The 16,599-nt window shown below is 43.3% G+C and overlaps 1 protein-coding gene across 1 annotated transcript in view; it reads right to left on the minus strand.

Annotated features, from left to right (window-relative positions):
- The window catches only part of ADAMTS5 (ADAM metallopeptidase with thrombospondin type 1 motif 5), a gene marked incomplete at its 3' end in the record, with an annotated part of 42,744 nt that extends 26,837 nt beyond the window's left edge, over positions 1–15,907 (minus strand). Inside the window, exons 1-2 of the mRNA XM_080613818.1 lie at positions 14,082–15,907; positions 1,977–2,109 (exon numbers count right to left, since the gene is read on the minus strand). Of these exons, the coding sequence (XP_080469944.1) occupies positions 1,977–2,109; positions 14,082–15,008 (1,060 nt within the window). The 5' untranslated portion in view covers positions 15,009–15,907. The remainder of the gene's footprint in view (positions 1–1,976; positions 2,110–14,081) is intronic.
- Positions 15,908–16,599: the final 692 nt, after the last annotated feature.

Genomic DNA, 16,599 nt, shown 5'->3' on the forward strand with positions numbered 1-16,599 from the left:
CCACACACACAAAGATCATTCAGCGACTTGACACCCCTCCTTTCTTAAAATCTTATAGTAAGGATTAAAAAAAAGGATGTTATTCTAAACAGCCTCAAAACTAGAGGGTTTTTTTTGCCCATCAGGGTACTTATTTATTAATTTCAATTCATGCCTTTTTTACACTGAAAATTATAGCTTTTACTGATTTCTGTAAATGTCGAGGTATGAAAAAGTCTTTTTTTTTTTTTTTTTTCAGAAATGTGCTTTGAGATCACTAAAAATATTTAACTTTGTTTACATTTTCTTTGCGTGAAATTCAAGGTAATGCAGTAACATGCATATTTATGCTCACCCCTATCTTTACTGATGTATGTTCTGTCATTTTTAATCTATCTAGTCATGTATTTATTGCTGATAAACTGGTAGTCGAGACACATTAGTCACCTCTTCACACACCAGATATATCAATACTGGTTGTCATATTGCAAGAAGGTCCCTCATCTGATCTTGCCAATGCCTGCCAACCTTCACCAGTGAGCATTGCTTCCGGATGCAAAAATACACAAGCGCTCTCTAGCAGACTGGCCTTTGAGTAATAGGTGAAGTTTGCCAATCTACTTGTCCCAGTTCTAGACAAGGTTTGTGAAAGGTCCTTGGTTTCACAGCATCCAGGTATGATGCCACTAAACTCTTCTGATGTGAAGTTGTATTTGATGTATTGCTGCACTTACCTCCAAATACTTTGAATTATTGATTTCAAAGCGCTTTTTCTTTCATAATTATATTCTTGTTTATTAAAACAAGATTTCTGTTTTGGGGACTAATTCTGCCACAAATATTTTATATTTTCATGCAACATATGATGATGCTGCAGCCATTACTGATATCACTTCTCTGTAGCACCACAAGAGCAGTAGCGTTAGGTTCCCTAAACATTGAAGGGTCAGGTCAGTGACATGCCAGCTGCTTTTTCATACTTGGTGACCTCTGGTTACTGAGCCAGTTATATATATAAGGCACACAACTCCTGGGTTCTACCTGCTAGCTACTTGAAAACTGAACTACGGCAATGATACTCCCAAAGCAAACTTTACTTTGGTTTGGCATAAGGTACAAGGCAATTCAGCAATTGGCTCTCTCTGCAAGTTCTCCTTTCCTTGCTATTTCCTTCCAAGAATGTTAAAAAAGATGTTCTCCACTTTTAAATTGTTGTTCACTCACCAAGGCAAATAGCCCTCATACCAAACATATTTCCAGTGAACACAGCTCACAAAACATTAGTACATTAAAAATTACCAAAATGGCAGCAGTCTCTCTGAAGGAATATATCACAACAGATGGGATATCACAGAATATGAACCTTCTTCTGTCAGTAATTCTATCTTAAATCTTTACAATTTGTTGCTATCCAGAGGTGAAAACTGAAACAAACCTGGACAGGTTTTTTTGACCAAATCTTTACCACCTAAATAATAATTAACTTATGTCAAGATTCACAGTAGTACCATATTTTACCATAAAGGTGGAATTTCCATACACTTAGAAAAACATTAGAATTCTGTTTTTTCTACGGTACAGTTAACGTGCTGTCCCAGAAAAATGTTTCATGACAGTACAGCATGCATGGACTTCAAAAAGGTGAGTTATTTTCCACTGTGTGTGCACTAAATGTATGCGAATTACAATAGACGGGCCAAGTGCTTTCTCAGGAGACACATGTATTGACATCTTTGGACAGTAGCAGCAGACTTTGAATTTTCACTTCAACTACTGCTTAGAAATGACACTGTCAGAAAGGAAACACCTACTGTGAGCCTTCACTTGCCTTCTGATCCCTTATTAGTTAACCCTGAAGTGCATATGTATACAGCCTTAATCCCCAAGTGAGTATCTGGACCAGGGGAAATCTGGAATTAATTGTGAAGTATTTTGGTTACTAATGCAGCTGTTAAAAGTGTTTGATTTGGCAAGTGAACAGAAAAGGCACTGCATACCAATTTCGTGAGCCACTGTAAAAGCTGCATGGAGGCCGTCATCTTCAATCACTGCACAGCTGCGCTCAGGAGAGCATATGGTCCCAACGTCTGCCATTCCCAGAGTATCACATGAATGATGCCCACATAAATCCTGCCCAGGAAGGAAAAAACAAAAAAGTCATTAAAATAAATGTTTACATCCATAGGTAACAACAGGTTAAAGTCACCAACCCTTTGCAAACAGCAGAAACTTGATAAAAACATCAATAAAAGCTTCCATCTAATACAGTTTAAAAGTATGATACAATGATCCAATCCCACTCCTGGTAAAGTCAGTGGCAATGTTTCCATTGACTTTAACAGCATTTGAATACCTTCAGTAACTAATTCTTGTTAGTTAAATTTGTATTTCTGCAATGCATAGAAGAGGCCCAAACTTGCAAGGAGATGCTCTAAATACATATCACGGAACCATTTCTTCATTGATAATAAAATAGAATATTCTCTTTATTTACAGAAAGTGAACCAAGGCACAGACAGAAAGCTTCAGATTCCTGATCAGATCTTGAACCAGAGATTGCCCTTCTTTGCCAAAAGCAAGTCTTGTATTTGCACTTAAAGAAATTAGATTGTTACATATTAAACCTCATGTCACATCTATCAAGTAGTACAATGACCAATAATGTATTATCCAATATACCAAGTATTTAAGCAATTCTCAGAGGTTGCTTAAAGAGTGAGATGACAGTGTAAAACCCCTTGATTCCTAGTCTTACTAATGCAACAATTAGATCATGTTTCCTACTTGTAGATATGGGATGTCTCCAAAAACCATGCAGGTAGCATTAGGTTTTTACTTTCTGTTCCAAAATGGTAATAATAATGAAGGCAGCTTTGGTCAGATATAGTGTTTTAATCATCAGCAGTAACTTTTGAGCGCTGCTTCTGAAGCAAAGGGAGGAATAGTAGTCTGAATGCACATATATATGCTCTTTTGGCTGAGAAAGAAAAGTAGGTGCCAAGATACCACGCCATTTTGGAACTTCAGCAGTTCGCTGTGGTTGAATGAAATTGTCATTTTCAAGGTATGACAGGATTATCAAGTATTATCAAAATTATCAAACAGTAGCTTTTCCCCCTTCAGTTTTAAGATTTTTTCCCTTCAGATCTCCTTTTGTAATGACTTTCTTTCACAAAGCCTTTCATAATTAATCCATCTGAATAACAGATATCCTATATAAGGCTTCAGGTCAACAATGTCCACTGGCAAGTTTCAAATTTAGGCAAACTTGAAAATGCACAGGATTCAAATCCCACTGAAGTCAAAGAAAAACAAAGTTCATAGATACTGTGACAAAGCATCTCTTTACCAAAAAAAGTGTTTTTTTTTTTTCTCACCAAGATGAAATAAAGAAATTTTCAAACTAAAATTACATAGCAGTATTGCATATATGGAGCTAGAATTTTGCGATCATTTCTGACTTCCAGGTGTCTGGGAACTCTTTTCGGTAAGTTCACCCTTGGTGCTACTTAACATCAAGATTCAAATGCCACAGCATCACAAGAAGAGAAGGAATAAGGCTCAAAAGTATTTCAATTCACAAATTTTCACAGTTGTAACCTACGGTTTAGGAAAAACTTCCATTCTGTAGCAACGCAGATAATATGCAATTTTCTCTTGAACCCCACTGGCTTCCGCCCTTGATATCCAGTCAGCTCCCCAGACTTTGCTCCTAGCTTATGGGAAGGTACAGAATAAGGATGCCCATTTTCAAAAACTTTAAATCAGATGCAATTTTTTCCAGTTTTATTTTGGCAAATAAGCTTCATATGATTTTCAGCATCTCTGGATCAAAGTTGGAAGAGGCCCTAAGTGAGGTCATGTTGTTATAGCCTCAAACATCTGGGGCATATTCAACAAGGAAGACAGAGACAATCCTTAAACTCCTATTACTTTTGCTTGGGTTCATATCCATTTAGCCCTTTATGCATCACTTCTGAATCTGGCCTTTTCAATCTAAGGGTATATTTTACATAAAGTAAAGTAAGCTACATATCAAGTTTACATACAGTAAACTCTATGTAAACGTATCTGTAAGTGGTTTACCTACAGCGGCATGAGTAACAAAACTCAGAAAAATGCATGCGCATAGTACCAATAAAAATACCTTTTCATGGTGATATAATCAGTCTAAATAATGAGTGTAAGCTGCATAGGAAGTAGGGTACCTTTATACTAGTGTAATTCGAACTGAATCTGTACAAGCAGTTTAATGGAAATTCTTACACAAGTATCAAAAAGAACATAAATCAGAGAGAAAGCAGCTTACTGGAGGAGGTTTAAATTACTTTCAGGTTGGCAGTGCCAATAATAGTATAAAATACATTAATTCAGGCCTTGTCTCTGCACGCAGATTCTATGTCATATGGTCTTTTCTTGTATTTGGGTGTCATTATTACGCAGATACTTACATCAGCACTGCTCCCAGTGTGGGCACAATTATATCAGCACACAGATGTCTTATGCCAGTGCATGCTATATTTCCATTTGCATACAAAAAAGAAGCTATGCCACTGATATGACTATGAAGCTATACTAGCAAACACAACCAGACCTCTGGATTTGATGACACAAGTCTAATTAAAAGAATATAGTCTTTCGAAGCAGGCAATCTCATAAACTAATTCCTTAGAGTTACTTCTGATGGGATGTGTGAAGTATGAAAAATCACAACAAGGACGTTAACTGTAAGCAGCCCTTCTGACTCTCGGCTGGTTAGTAATCCCTCCCTCAAAATTTTTAAAGCTATTCACAGGATTGCATTACACCACCTTTGTTAGATATAAATAAATAGCTATGTATATATGCAAGCACTTACGGATGTAGCAATGTTTGGTTCTTTTCCATATGTTGTGTTACTGACAGTGCACCACCTGCCTGCCTAGGTTTTCCTTAGAAATCCAGTCACTTCATCAAACCACTGTTCCTCCATTTCCATCACTTCCCAAGCATGACACATATCCACACATCTCAGCATCCCACTAATAACTTTCAAGGCATTGCATAATAGTTGTCTAGACAAAACAGAACAGGCTTTATTCTTTATTTATTAAATACTTTAACTTTGGGTCAGATAAAATTAATTTCTTGAAGGGCTGTATTAGTTAAAGGCTGCTCCTAGGAAATCCCACAGCAGCAAATAAGTGATTCTGAAAATTGCTTACGTTTAAAATTACCTAACTCCTCCAATACCTCAGAGGCAGCTGCAACACAGCTGCCCTTAGATAGCGTCGGACCAACGATCCCCATAAAGAAGAGAGTAGAGACCACTCTGTGGTCAGAAAGCAGCGGACAGTGATATAGGAAAGCCACATTTCCTTTAGCCAGCTTCCTGACCACATCCGTAGTGCCTCCCCAGCAGTCTGAGCAAGGCTGCGTGAGGATCCCTACAGCCACCTACTGAATCCCAGCTGGGAAGCTGTAGAGGAGGCTTATAAAGGACCTTGGAAAAAAGGACAGGAAATATTTTCTGTCGTTAGCTTCTTTGTATGAAGCTGTTATTGCATAGGGATGTCTATGGGTTGGCCCTAGAGCAGGGCATGCACTGGTTATGCTTTGAATAGGGAGTATGTCCTGAGCCTTCCGGTTTTACTTGCAGACTTTAGTCCTCAGTGACTGCATGAGGATGATTTTTTTAAGCTAATGCTGATATTGTCAATTATCACTTAAGCAGACTACTGAAGACTCCATTATATTTGCAACTCATAGTCTCATTCTTCATTTCTCTTACTGCTGCACTTTTTGAACTTTAACGCATTTCTATTCATAGCATCACATAGCATATTCTATATATATAATTGAAGCCTACCCAGTGGCGTCTCTGAGACAAATATTCCAAAAAGTTTGCTATCGGTTCAAGTCACCATTCCCTAGCTACATGGTCCTTGTCAACAGCATGATTTTGAGTGATGTTATTGAAAATCATGCCTGCTTACACTTCCACAGATTGAAACTTTATGGCAAAATTTCTTTTGACTTAAGCCTTGTGTAGCTGTGCTTGCCATGCATTGTTACCAGCATCAATAGTTATACTTTTAGTTTCCCTGGGCAGTCTTAGAAAGCAGTCTCAGACTTCAGTGAAGTAAAATATTTTATTTCCCTTGAAAATCTTTTTTTTTGGTTGTTGTTAAAAACAGGCTTTGATGTAATGATGCAATCTAACAAAATCTGTGTAGGTCTCCTCAACTTTTCATATTCCAGCTAAAGCACTAAGAAGGCAGGAACTCACATGATACTTAAAACCAGCTTCCAATGATTATTTCACTCTGGTGTGTGGCTTCTATTCAAAAAGTTAATCACTTACTCAGATCTGTATACTCATGTAATTGCCTCCACATAGTGGCAGAAGTTTCGAAGAATAAGTGTTTCTTGATACTTCTAAAGAAGAAATGCATAGTCTGGCCCTTGATCTGCATTACAGATCTGCATTACAGTAGTTTCAAAATAGAAGAATGCATTTGCTACACATGCAGCAATAGAAGTTAAGACTTAAGCTTTGGCAAAGGAATGACTTAGGAAAACTGAGCTGTACATCATAAGACTAGTAGTTAATTAGATGGCTTACTAAAGGCCAGGTTTTCTTGGCATTCATAAGTACATCAAGAGCTGCTGGCTGTTTGCCATGTATACGTGGCATTGTTCTGAATGAAGATAACTGTCGTGGCACCCTGCTGGAGCAGCTTATTTATTTTACCTGAAATCCTTTAATTTGTGCAGTAGGCTTAAAACCAAGAATAAACTGGCCAGTGAAACCTGATGCCAGGCCAGAGCCCATGGACCTGATCAAAACCACGATTTAAGCACCAACATGGACAGTTTGGTGGAATGTAGGAAGAACAAAATTGGCTCATGTGTCCTCTGGTCTTTGAATTACCTGCCTTTCACAGGGTGTTCATTTTGTGACCTTATGGGTCCCAAAGTGTCACAGTTTTACAATCCTGAGTAGTTTAGCACCTAGCTTATACTGAAGCTTGATTGGGGTTGAGATGCTTAATGTTTCTGCATCTTTGCCCCTGGGGAAACAAAGCCTACAAATGTTCTCAGATCAGATGTATGAGAAACCAACAGGATTAGGCCACACAGCTGCACATCACCTTCTTTTAAAGCATAGCAAACATCTTTCATGTCTTTGTGTGTTTGTTTCCTTGCTGCCTGGTTTCCTTACAATGGCTCATCAGTTAAAGCCTTAAAGCCTTTGCCCAATAAGAAGGTGATACAGCTTCAAATTCCTTTCCAAGATGAGGACGCTTAGGAGCCTTCTTCTTAGGAGAGTGCCCTATGGTATACACAGGACTGTGGCCTACAATGAAGGTCTCCATGTGTCAATGCACGCAGGGAGTTGTGGCTCCATGTGCCAAAAGTTTCCCTAGCCCATGCTGCAGTTAGTGCTTACTTTGTGAAGGGACCTAATTTTTGGTCCCTATTCCTCAGCCTGCTTCTGTATTTTTATACCGAACAGTCCTGCAGTAAATTACAGAAACAGCCTGGGAACCCAGACTGCCTTGCTCGAAGTGGTGCGCTGCAGTCAGTGGCTTCAGGTCACGATTTCTCTCCTTCTCACCATATGAATCTTGAATTACTTGCTAAACAGTGACATAGCTTTGGTCAGAGGGGTGGAAAGTTTCCTTAACACCTGGAACAGCTTACAACCTACCAGTTAAGGACCTCTCCCGGGAGGTGGGCAATACAGACCTAAAATCCCTCAAGCAGAGGAAGGAATTAAATACGACTTTCCGACTTCTGCAGCAATGCTCTCACGGCAGCCCTGTAAAGGCAGAGTGGGATCAGGCGGTATTCAGGACCCGCGCATTCGCCCTCCTGCATGCCCTTCTGCAAAGTGGGTGAAAGTTTACTAATGTCATAGCAAAGATGAATGGCACATGTGGAGGAAAGTAAAGTTCACCCAAACAAAAAGGATTATGGGCATCACCCAAGGAGTGCTTGGTGCCTGGAAGGCAAAAGGAGCATGACACTGAAGTTGACAGACAGCAAAAGGTACACTGGAAATAAGAGCTAACTGTTGAAAAAAGTCGTTTGGGCATGGTCTATTTTACCCCTCAGGCAATATCATGACACTTAAAAGAGAGGCTTTATAAGCCAAAATTGTGTAATGCTGCCCTGGAGGAAGCCATGAGGTGGATGGCTTCACTTTCATCCCTGGTGAAAAGCTATCTTCCTGAGACACTGGTGTGTCTTGCTCATGGAGATGTCCAAGTAAGGGCACAAGAGGGCCTGGCCACCACTGTGAAGCAAGGAAGGACTCCTGCCAGACTCACTGGGACTGCTTTGTCCTTCTCCCGTGGCCATATGTTGAGAGAATGACTGAAGCCTGGTTACCTTTTGAGGAAAACGAGAATGGTGATACCTTCTGTATCTACTAAAACAAAAATCACGTATTTTCCTCCAGTAGTTTAACTCAAAAACTAAGGTCAACTTGATGCTAGGTTTGCAGCAGGAAGATCGAAACTTACCCCAGAAGAAACTATGTGAATATCTGTCAAGGTTTAGAAGAACTGTCTTGTTTTGGGTAGATAATGCCTGACTGAACAAAGGCCAAGGGGCCCCAGAGGAGGAGGAGAACATCCTCAGATGAAGGACATATATTTCATTAGTGAGAAGCTGACAATGAAACTAACTTTTAAGGTGTGCAGAAGGTAACCGCCTTCATTATAATACTAAAACTCACATCCCCCTGAGGTAAGAGACCCTTGCCCACAGAGACCCTTACTCGCAGAACATTCGTAGTGAAATAAATCTGTCTTTCAACAGAGATGAGAGAATGTAAGAGCCAATGACTGTATATTACTGATCAATCATTGTAACTGGGAGTGCACTACCTTGGAACTTTTGTGTATAAAGGTAAGGAACAATCCGCATAGGTGCTTGATTTGTGGAAATGCACCACCAAGCACCCTGTGCAGAATATACAGTTTCCTCTTGCACCACAGTGTGTTTCAAGAGCTCTCTTCCAGACAGGCAACAACCTTACTTTCAGGTTAATATGATAAATACAGACCTCAGTTTGGGGCATTTAAATATCAAATGTACAGAGCAGGCTTTCTGAATTCTAAGTAAGGTGACATTCAAGGAAACACAATGTGTGCGTGATGCCTGGTTGTGCTGAGTTTAGCACACACATGCTACACTTGTCGGCTTCAGAAACTACCTCCTTACCAGACTGGATGTTCTTATTCTTCCCTTATACGGTACAGGGGACCCCAGGCACTCCTCATCCAAGCACACTGCAACAAAGTACTAGAAATAGAGCCTAAACTAGATAAAGATTTTATGCTTTGAAGAGAGATTTATAAAACATTTTTTTTCCCCCCCCTAAAGCATAGAAAGAAAACACAGCAGCACAAAGCAAACCACAGATTATTTAAAACTAATGACAAAATGCACGTAAAGCATTTGGACTCTGTATCAGGAGGAGAAGGGCAAACGAAGTTTCAGTAGTGAAACTGGTGGCTGGTGAACAACTTAAAATGTGCAACTTAACATGCCCAACCCATTGTTCCTCTGTGGGAAAAATCCAGAGCATCTCTGTAGGTTAGTGTGAACCATGCTACTTCTGCACAAATTAGGTCCCACTTTATTATCCCAAGGGACATTATCTAAATATAAGATTTGCAACAAAATTGGTGAAAATGCTATGAAACTGGTAGACACATCAGATTATCATTTCTTCAGAGTAATAAACATTTGTGAAATATATGATTCTATTGACTGCTGGTACAGTGACCTGTTTTACTAATATGGGATAATAATTGTGGGAAGACGATAATATAAAAAAGAAAAAAAAAAAAAAGAACCAGAGCCAAGGAAAGCATGTGCTCCATGCAATGAAATTATCATCTGTAGAGCTGAGATAATCAAAAGCTTGCTGTTAAATTTCAACAGCACTGTCAGATTGACAGTCAAATTAAATCACACACACAAGACCCATATAATTACTGTGTAGAAAAAAGCAGGACAGAAGCCTTTGGCTTGAGCATGAACTTTTTGTTAGTTAGAGCCAGGCATGATGGCGCTATCACGGAGGATGCTAACAAGCACTTCAGAAAGTGTTTTTTTCTTGCTCTTGTTGCCTGTATCTACTGTGAGAAATATCTGTTTTAATTTTCACATGGTTCAGAATTGGGGGAAAAGGAAAGCAAGAGAACTGGATTATGTCCAAATGCATTCAATAGTTCACTTGATATTTAACTAAGGGTCACTAATGAAATAGACTGGATGAATTCTAGAGGATAATTGCAGAGCAGGCTAGACCTCGGAAAAGAACAGCCTAAATTCAAGTGCAGTTTGCAAGTCATGTCCAAGATGTTTTTCTACTGTGACAAATAATCTACCAAGTATTTTGTTGCACCCATAGAAACCTGAAGACTGTAGATAACTTGCTTCCAGCTTGCAAGAACTGTTCACAAACAAAAAGCCTGAAAAGGACTAAATTCTAAATTTGCTGTTGACTTCACTGCCATTGGGAACAAAGCAGGGGAAGAAGACTTTTCAAGCTCTTCCTCCTCCCCACGAAACAGATGCTTCTCCACTAACTCACAGAGCAAAGGACTCACCTGGCCACCAGATGATCACCATATTCCATGGAAGATGCTCTGAGGATGCATGAGCCCCAAAAATTTACAGCTGCTATCAAGGACTCAACGAGAAAGTAGTCAAACAGCAGGGGACCCATGTATTCTCTAAGGTTGTAAAGGCCAAGCCACCTTAGAGAGCTCTCTCTGGTTTTATTAGAAATGATCACCTGTTGATACTGACAAGTCAGACCTCTGTCAAGACTGATGCTGGCCATTGTGGGTAAAAATGAGATATTGAGACCACTGGGAAAATACACCTCTCCTTATTAGATTTTGGGAACTTAACCAATTACTGTGGAACCCAAATAAGTTTCTGTGATACTTAGTGATAGATAATTTCTGTGCCCATTGAAGGCTTTCCTAACCTCCTAACCAGGTGACAATAACCACCAGACACCTTACTGTAGTCTTCCTTGCAGCTACAGAGTAAACATAGGATTTGGTGCAGATAATGGATAGCTACATGGCTCTTGCCACTGTTGATACACAATACAGAACCTTAAAATAGCTTTAACATGTTGCGTGTATCACCCAAAACTGAACTTATGCTGATATTTATTTACTATTTACTATGCTCTGCAGCACTATTGCTTTAAAGCCCTTATCAAATTAAATACAGATTATGACTGAAAGTGAGTGGATGTTTTAATCTAGAATCACTACATCTCCTTCTAAAAATCTTTTCGCATAGGAAGTACTTCCTAGTGTGAATGATGATGTAGATCATAATTTGAACTACCAGTACTAATTTTGTAATGAGGGAAAGCTGCCAGCACACTCTTAATCTGTCAGTGGTTATTATTTTATCTTTAAACAAGCAATGACAACAGAAGAGGAGGAAGTGATGGTGCTGAATTCTGATGGGATTTTTCCTTTATAAGGAACTCAAGTAAAGCTGGTATCTTTTCAGAGCCTCTTTTGGTGTCAGAAATAGCATCCAAGTAAATGTCACTCCAGAATGAAGATAATTAGTATATTAGAGACTTGTACAACAACAAGCATTTAGATTCTAACTACATATAAACAGTTACATACAGCTGAGGACATGCGTTCAGCTGACAAATGATTTGCAAATATTATTCTGTTGACAGAGACACGAAGTTCATGGTGGCCTCAGTTAGTAAACAAAGACGGAAAATGTACCTCACACATTTACTCCACGCCTGAAAACCAAGCCATTTAGAAGAAGACATCTGGATGCTCAAAAATTAGCATGACGGTATTCAGAGCCCATCAAAACATGCAGCCATGGCTTGGCGTCTAGTAGCTAAGCAACGTACTTCATACATTCAAAACATAGTTGTAAAAGTTGGATCCTCCTGCCAATTGCTGCCACTCTCATTGAAAAGCTAAACTGGAAAAAATCTCTCTTTAGTTCAAAGTGGGGCTGTTTTCTAAGGGAAACATCTCTACTGCTTTTTCATCCTTTAACCCTTTTTGTATTTACATGCCAGGAGGAGCAAATAGATTCATGTTGACATTTCAAGCGTAAGCATAGAAAAATCCTGTGGACTCACGCACACTCCCTGCAAAGAACATCGCGAACACATGTAGCAAGAAACTACGCTCTTGTTGAGTCAGACACTGAAACATAATGCCAAACAACGTGTGTGTGCACACAGCAAATCGTTAAAGCAGATTAAGTTATACTGAACTGCGCTGAGGAGCTAATCCCATAGTTAAACCTGTTAAAATGTAAACCAAGAAAACAGTAGCCTGTGCTTTTTTCTTGCAAATCATTTACATCCCTAAGTAACAGTACAAGCAATATTTGCATCTTAAGAGTGGAAGGAGATCACAGGAACTGTGACATTTTGTTTAGTTTAGGTACTACTTACATCCAAAAGAGTTAACTCTAGGCATGGAAGATGCTTTGCTCAGGTGTCTTTGAAAGCGGATTACTGATTAGCAGCACACCCTTACTCTGGCAGCAGGACATCCATACAAAGAATTACACATAAGCATCTGTAAAGCAAGTGCTCTTTAAATTCCCATCCTATCTCAATCCAAATTAACTTGGCAATTGATGTTAAGATGTTGAGATTCACAGTCTGCCACCCTAAAAGTTTCTGAATTGTAATAAATCCCAGAGAAATAAATGGGAATACTGTCAGAGAAAAACACTTTGGTGAAGTGATGGATTCTGGCACAGGATTAATTAATAAGCCATTAGAAAGGATGTTTACAGCAAAAAGCGAGAGCATTCTGACCCAGCCTAGGTAGCCTGCTTTCATTCAGATCATAACGATAAAAAAATGAAAGCTTGCAAATTGGACCGATGGGATTTAAACTGCTAAAAAAGGCTCCCCCTTTACAAGTGATGCTTGACTGACACAGAACCTAATGTTTCAACTATTTACAGCTATAAAAGCAAGCCAGGCACTTTTTTTCCCCCCTTCTGGAGCAACTCCTTCCACAAACCATCCAAAGCATCCTTTTTGGCAGGCTCCTATGATGTAGAAAAGCAGGAGAACTCAAAACGAACGGAAAGTCATGCAGTTATTTTTTTCGCACTTGGGGAAAGGAAGAAAACACCAAACCCAAACCGCTGAAGGGATATTCTTACAGAAGGACTTCATTGCATAAACTCGGCCACAAGTCTACTAGAGCAATGTCCCTTAACGACCTCTGGCAATGCAATTAATTAACAGCTGGGCAAGGAGCAAGGCTTAACTCTGCACGGGTAATTCCAGCCAGATCCGACCCACAGTTGATCAGGACACCCGTTTTTTGCTTTGAGAAAGAGACTTCGTCCCCTTACCACCAGACAGCTCACTCAACTTCTGCAGCTCTGTTTACCTGCGGTTTGCATTTACGTCCTACCCTTGAACCACAAGTGCTGCTGCCTTCCAGCGCGGTGGAGCTATTCTTGCTGGAAATAGCATCTCAATGCACTCAACAAGGAAGCTGCATGTACTTTTAAGGTGTTCTCCCCCATTTTCACTTGCAGGTTTGTTTAGGGACTAATTTAGGCTAGGAAGTATTATCAGCCTTTTTTGCCTGGACCACCTTCCGAGAGAGAGAGGGGCTGTGTGTGAAACATCTCACTGGGAAAGAAGGAACAACGTCATCTCTCAAGCAGAGATAAGTTAGGTGGCCTCAGCCAAATTCCCCAATCTGGCAAATTACCACCTCTCCACCCTGGCAGGAGTACCTGCACTGCAGTGGCATGAATGGCTGCGTACCCACAGTGGGGATGACCTTGCTGGGGAGGGGGTCACACAAATGCATACACAGTTTGCTGGGTTTTCAAGCCCTCTTCCATCCCTAGCAGCTGTGCATATGGGTACCAATCCCCAAGACGCAGTGTGACCCACCGGAAAGGTTGAAGGTGCAAACAGAGAAGCAGCCACTGGGCAGAGCTGGTCAACATGGCTGGAGTGCCACCAGACTGGCCTTGCTGTGTCCCAACCGCCCTACGACACATGGTTCAAGGGACACCAAGTCGCTGTCAGTTGGGGTGATGCCTACCTCGCGGGTGAAGAGGATGGCCGCATCGTAGTGCTCATCATGGTCATCATCGAGGCGGTTGTGCTGGTGCTGCCACTTGCAGAAGTTCTTAAGAGTGGTGGCAGCGTTCCTGTTGACCTCCAGCCCCTTATCCTTCTCGCCGAGGGCCACCACCTTCACCACGGCCAGGCGGACGTGATTCTCCAGGCTGGCATGAGCGTAGAGCCGGGAGGCAATGGAGGCCAAGGTGAGCAGGTAATGCTGCAGGCCCTTCCCGTACTTGCGGACCATGGAGGCGTCGGCCACCAGCAGCAGCTCCACCTGCCGGGCCCGGGAGACGGAGCGACGCCTCCTTCTCCGCCGTCGCCCGTTCTCCGACAGCGCCGTCCCGGCCGGGTCGCGAGTCTCGCAGCTGGTGCGGGCCGGCACCGTCTCGAAGCTGAAGCGCTCCCTGCGGAAGAAGTGCGGGGCGCGGGCCGGGCCCTCCCCGTAGATGTGCGGGCCGGCCGCCTCCCGGCCGCGCCGCGCCGGCTTCACGGTGTAGCGGGAGCGGCCCACGGCGAAGAAGCCGTCGAGGCCGCCGCAGAGGTTGAAGACGGCCAGGGAGCGCGGGCTGCCGTCCACTGTGCCGCGGTAGTAGCAGCGCGGAGGCGCGCCGTCCCGCGGCCCCACCGCCCCGTCGCGCTCCAGGTCGAGGAGGAAGCGCTGACCCCCCGCGTAGAGGACGTATCCCGCCTTGCCGCCCCCCGCGTAGGTCGGGTCGAGGCGCTGCACGACGCCGCTGGCCCCGTGGGGCGGCCCGGGGGGAGGGCCGGGCCGGGGCCGCGCCGGCGGGCGCGGGGAGGCAGCGGGGGGCGGCGGCGCTACGGCGGCGGCAGGTGCTGGCGGCTGGGCCAGAGCGCGGTGCAGCTCAGCGGCCAGAAGTAGGGAGAGCAGCCTCAGGAGCATGGTCGCCTCGCCGTCAGGAGCGGCCGCGGTGGTGGTGGTGGTAATTGATAGTAGTAATAATAATAACAGGAGTTGGGGAGAGGGGTGGAAAAAAGCCGGTCCGCGAAGTGCGGCAGCGTCGTTAAGAGAAGTAGGGAAGGGGATAGGAAGCGGGGGAAAAAGAGGAAAAAATTAAAAAAAGAAAAAAGTTCTCTCTCCCAAACTCGAGTCAAGTGTGAGTGGGAGAGAAAAAAATGTCAACAAAAGCCGCTCGCTTGTGAACTTTGTGTTTCTCTGCAAGGAAGAGCCGGGAGCACATGGAAGGAGAGAGAGAGAGGCAAAAAAATCCCAAATCACTGCTGCGGGGGAGGCAAGGTGGGGAGAGAGAAAAAGGAGGAGAGGAGGCTCGGAGCCGGCAAGTAGAGAAGTTTGAGCATTTCCCACTCCTCTTCCACTTCTCTGCTGTAGTCACCGGATCATCGCCAGCAGCCAGCAGCAGCTGGGGCAGAGGGCAGGTCTGCTGCGACTCGGCACTTTTTCGGGCTCCGGTGGGCTCCCTTTCCTTCTTTTGCCCCCTTTTGTTTTGAAGAGGAGGAGAAGGGGAGAGAAGAAATTCAGGCAGCACAAATCGCCTCGTTCCTCTCCGGTGAGATGGTTAAAAAAAAAGAAAAAGAAAAAAAAAGAAAGAAAGAAAAACCCAAGAAGCGGAAACCGTCCCGGATTTTTTGTAAAAAAACCCTCCCTGTATCTTTTCTGTTGTTGTTGTTGTTATCCCCAGTCTGTCGATGTGAACAAGAGGAGAAGGGAGAGAAATGTGAAGATGAGAGGAGGTGGAACAATGAATTTATAGCGGAATGCCATCCTGCAATGGCAATTTCAACAATTCGTCACTCAGGCTGCCTCTTAAAGGGAGAGCTTCAAAACCACCACTCCCACACTTCCTTCTCATTTAATCAGAGGGAGAAACTCGAAGGGAGGGAGAAGGGGGGGGGGGGGGACGGCTGCGAGGGGAGGAGAGAGGGAGCGGGAGAGAGGGCGGCAGGAGAGGGGAAGAGCGGGAGGAAACCGGGGAGGGGAGAGAGACCGGCAGGGAAAAAAAATGTGTGTGAAAAACGCGAGGTTTCCCTCGAATCGCTTAAAGCCACAGAGTCACCCGGGGCTGGACGTGTCCCCGCCGGCCGCGGACGGCGGAGCTGCGCTTACCTCGCGTCCTGCCCGCTCCCCGTCTCTCCTGCCTGAGGCTGTCGTTCATTTTGCAGTGCTTGGCGGGGGAAGCAGGTTTACGGCGGGATCTCGGGAGGGAAGTGGTAGGAGCTCTTCCGAGCGTGCCGGTGATGTGAAGTCCCGTGGGGCGGCCGGGGGGAGCGGAGCTGCTGCCGCTGACCCCTTGTCCCGGCTCGGCCCTTGCCCTTGCCCCTGCCCCTTCTAGGGTCGGCGGCAGCACCGAACTTCCTCCCTTTGTCTGAGCCGCCTCGACTCGTCTACTCCGAGCCTGTCATTAAGTTCCAGCGAGCTGTCATCTAGTTTGGGCGGACTGTGATTTCTGCCGAACCCCCTAAGAGGAGGGAGGGCGGGGAAGAGTTAATGCTTGCTTTGACCTTTCGAGTGACTT

Source organism: Psittacula echo (genome assembly GCF_963264785.1).
Source record: "Psittacula echo genome assembly, chromosome: 3".
NCBI classification, from domain to species: Eukaryota; Metazoa; Chordata; class Aves; order Psittaciformes; family Psittacidae; genus Psittacula; species Psittacula echo.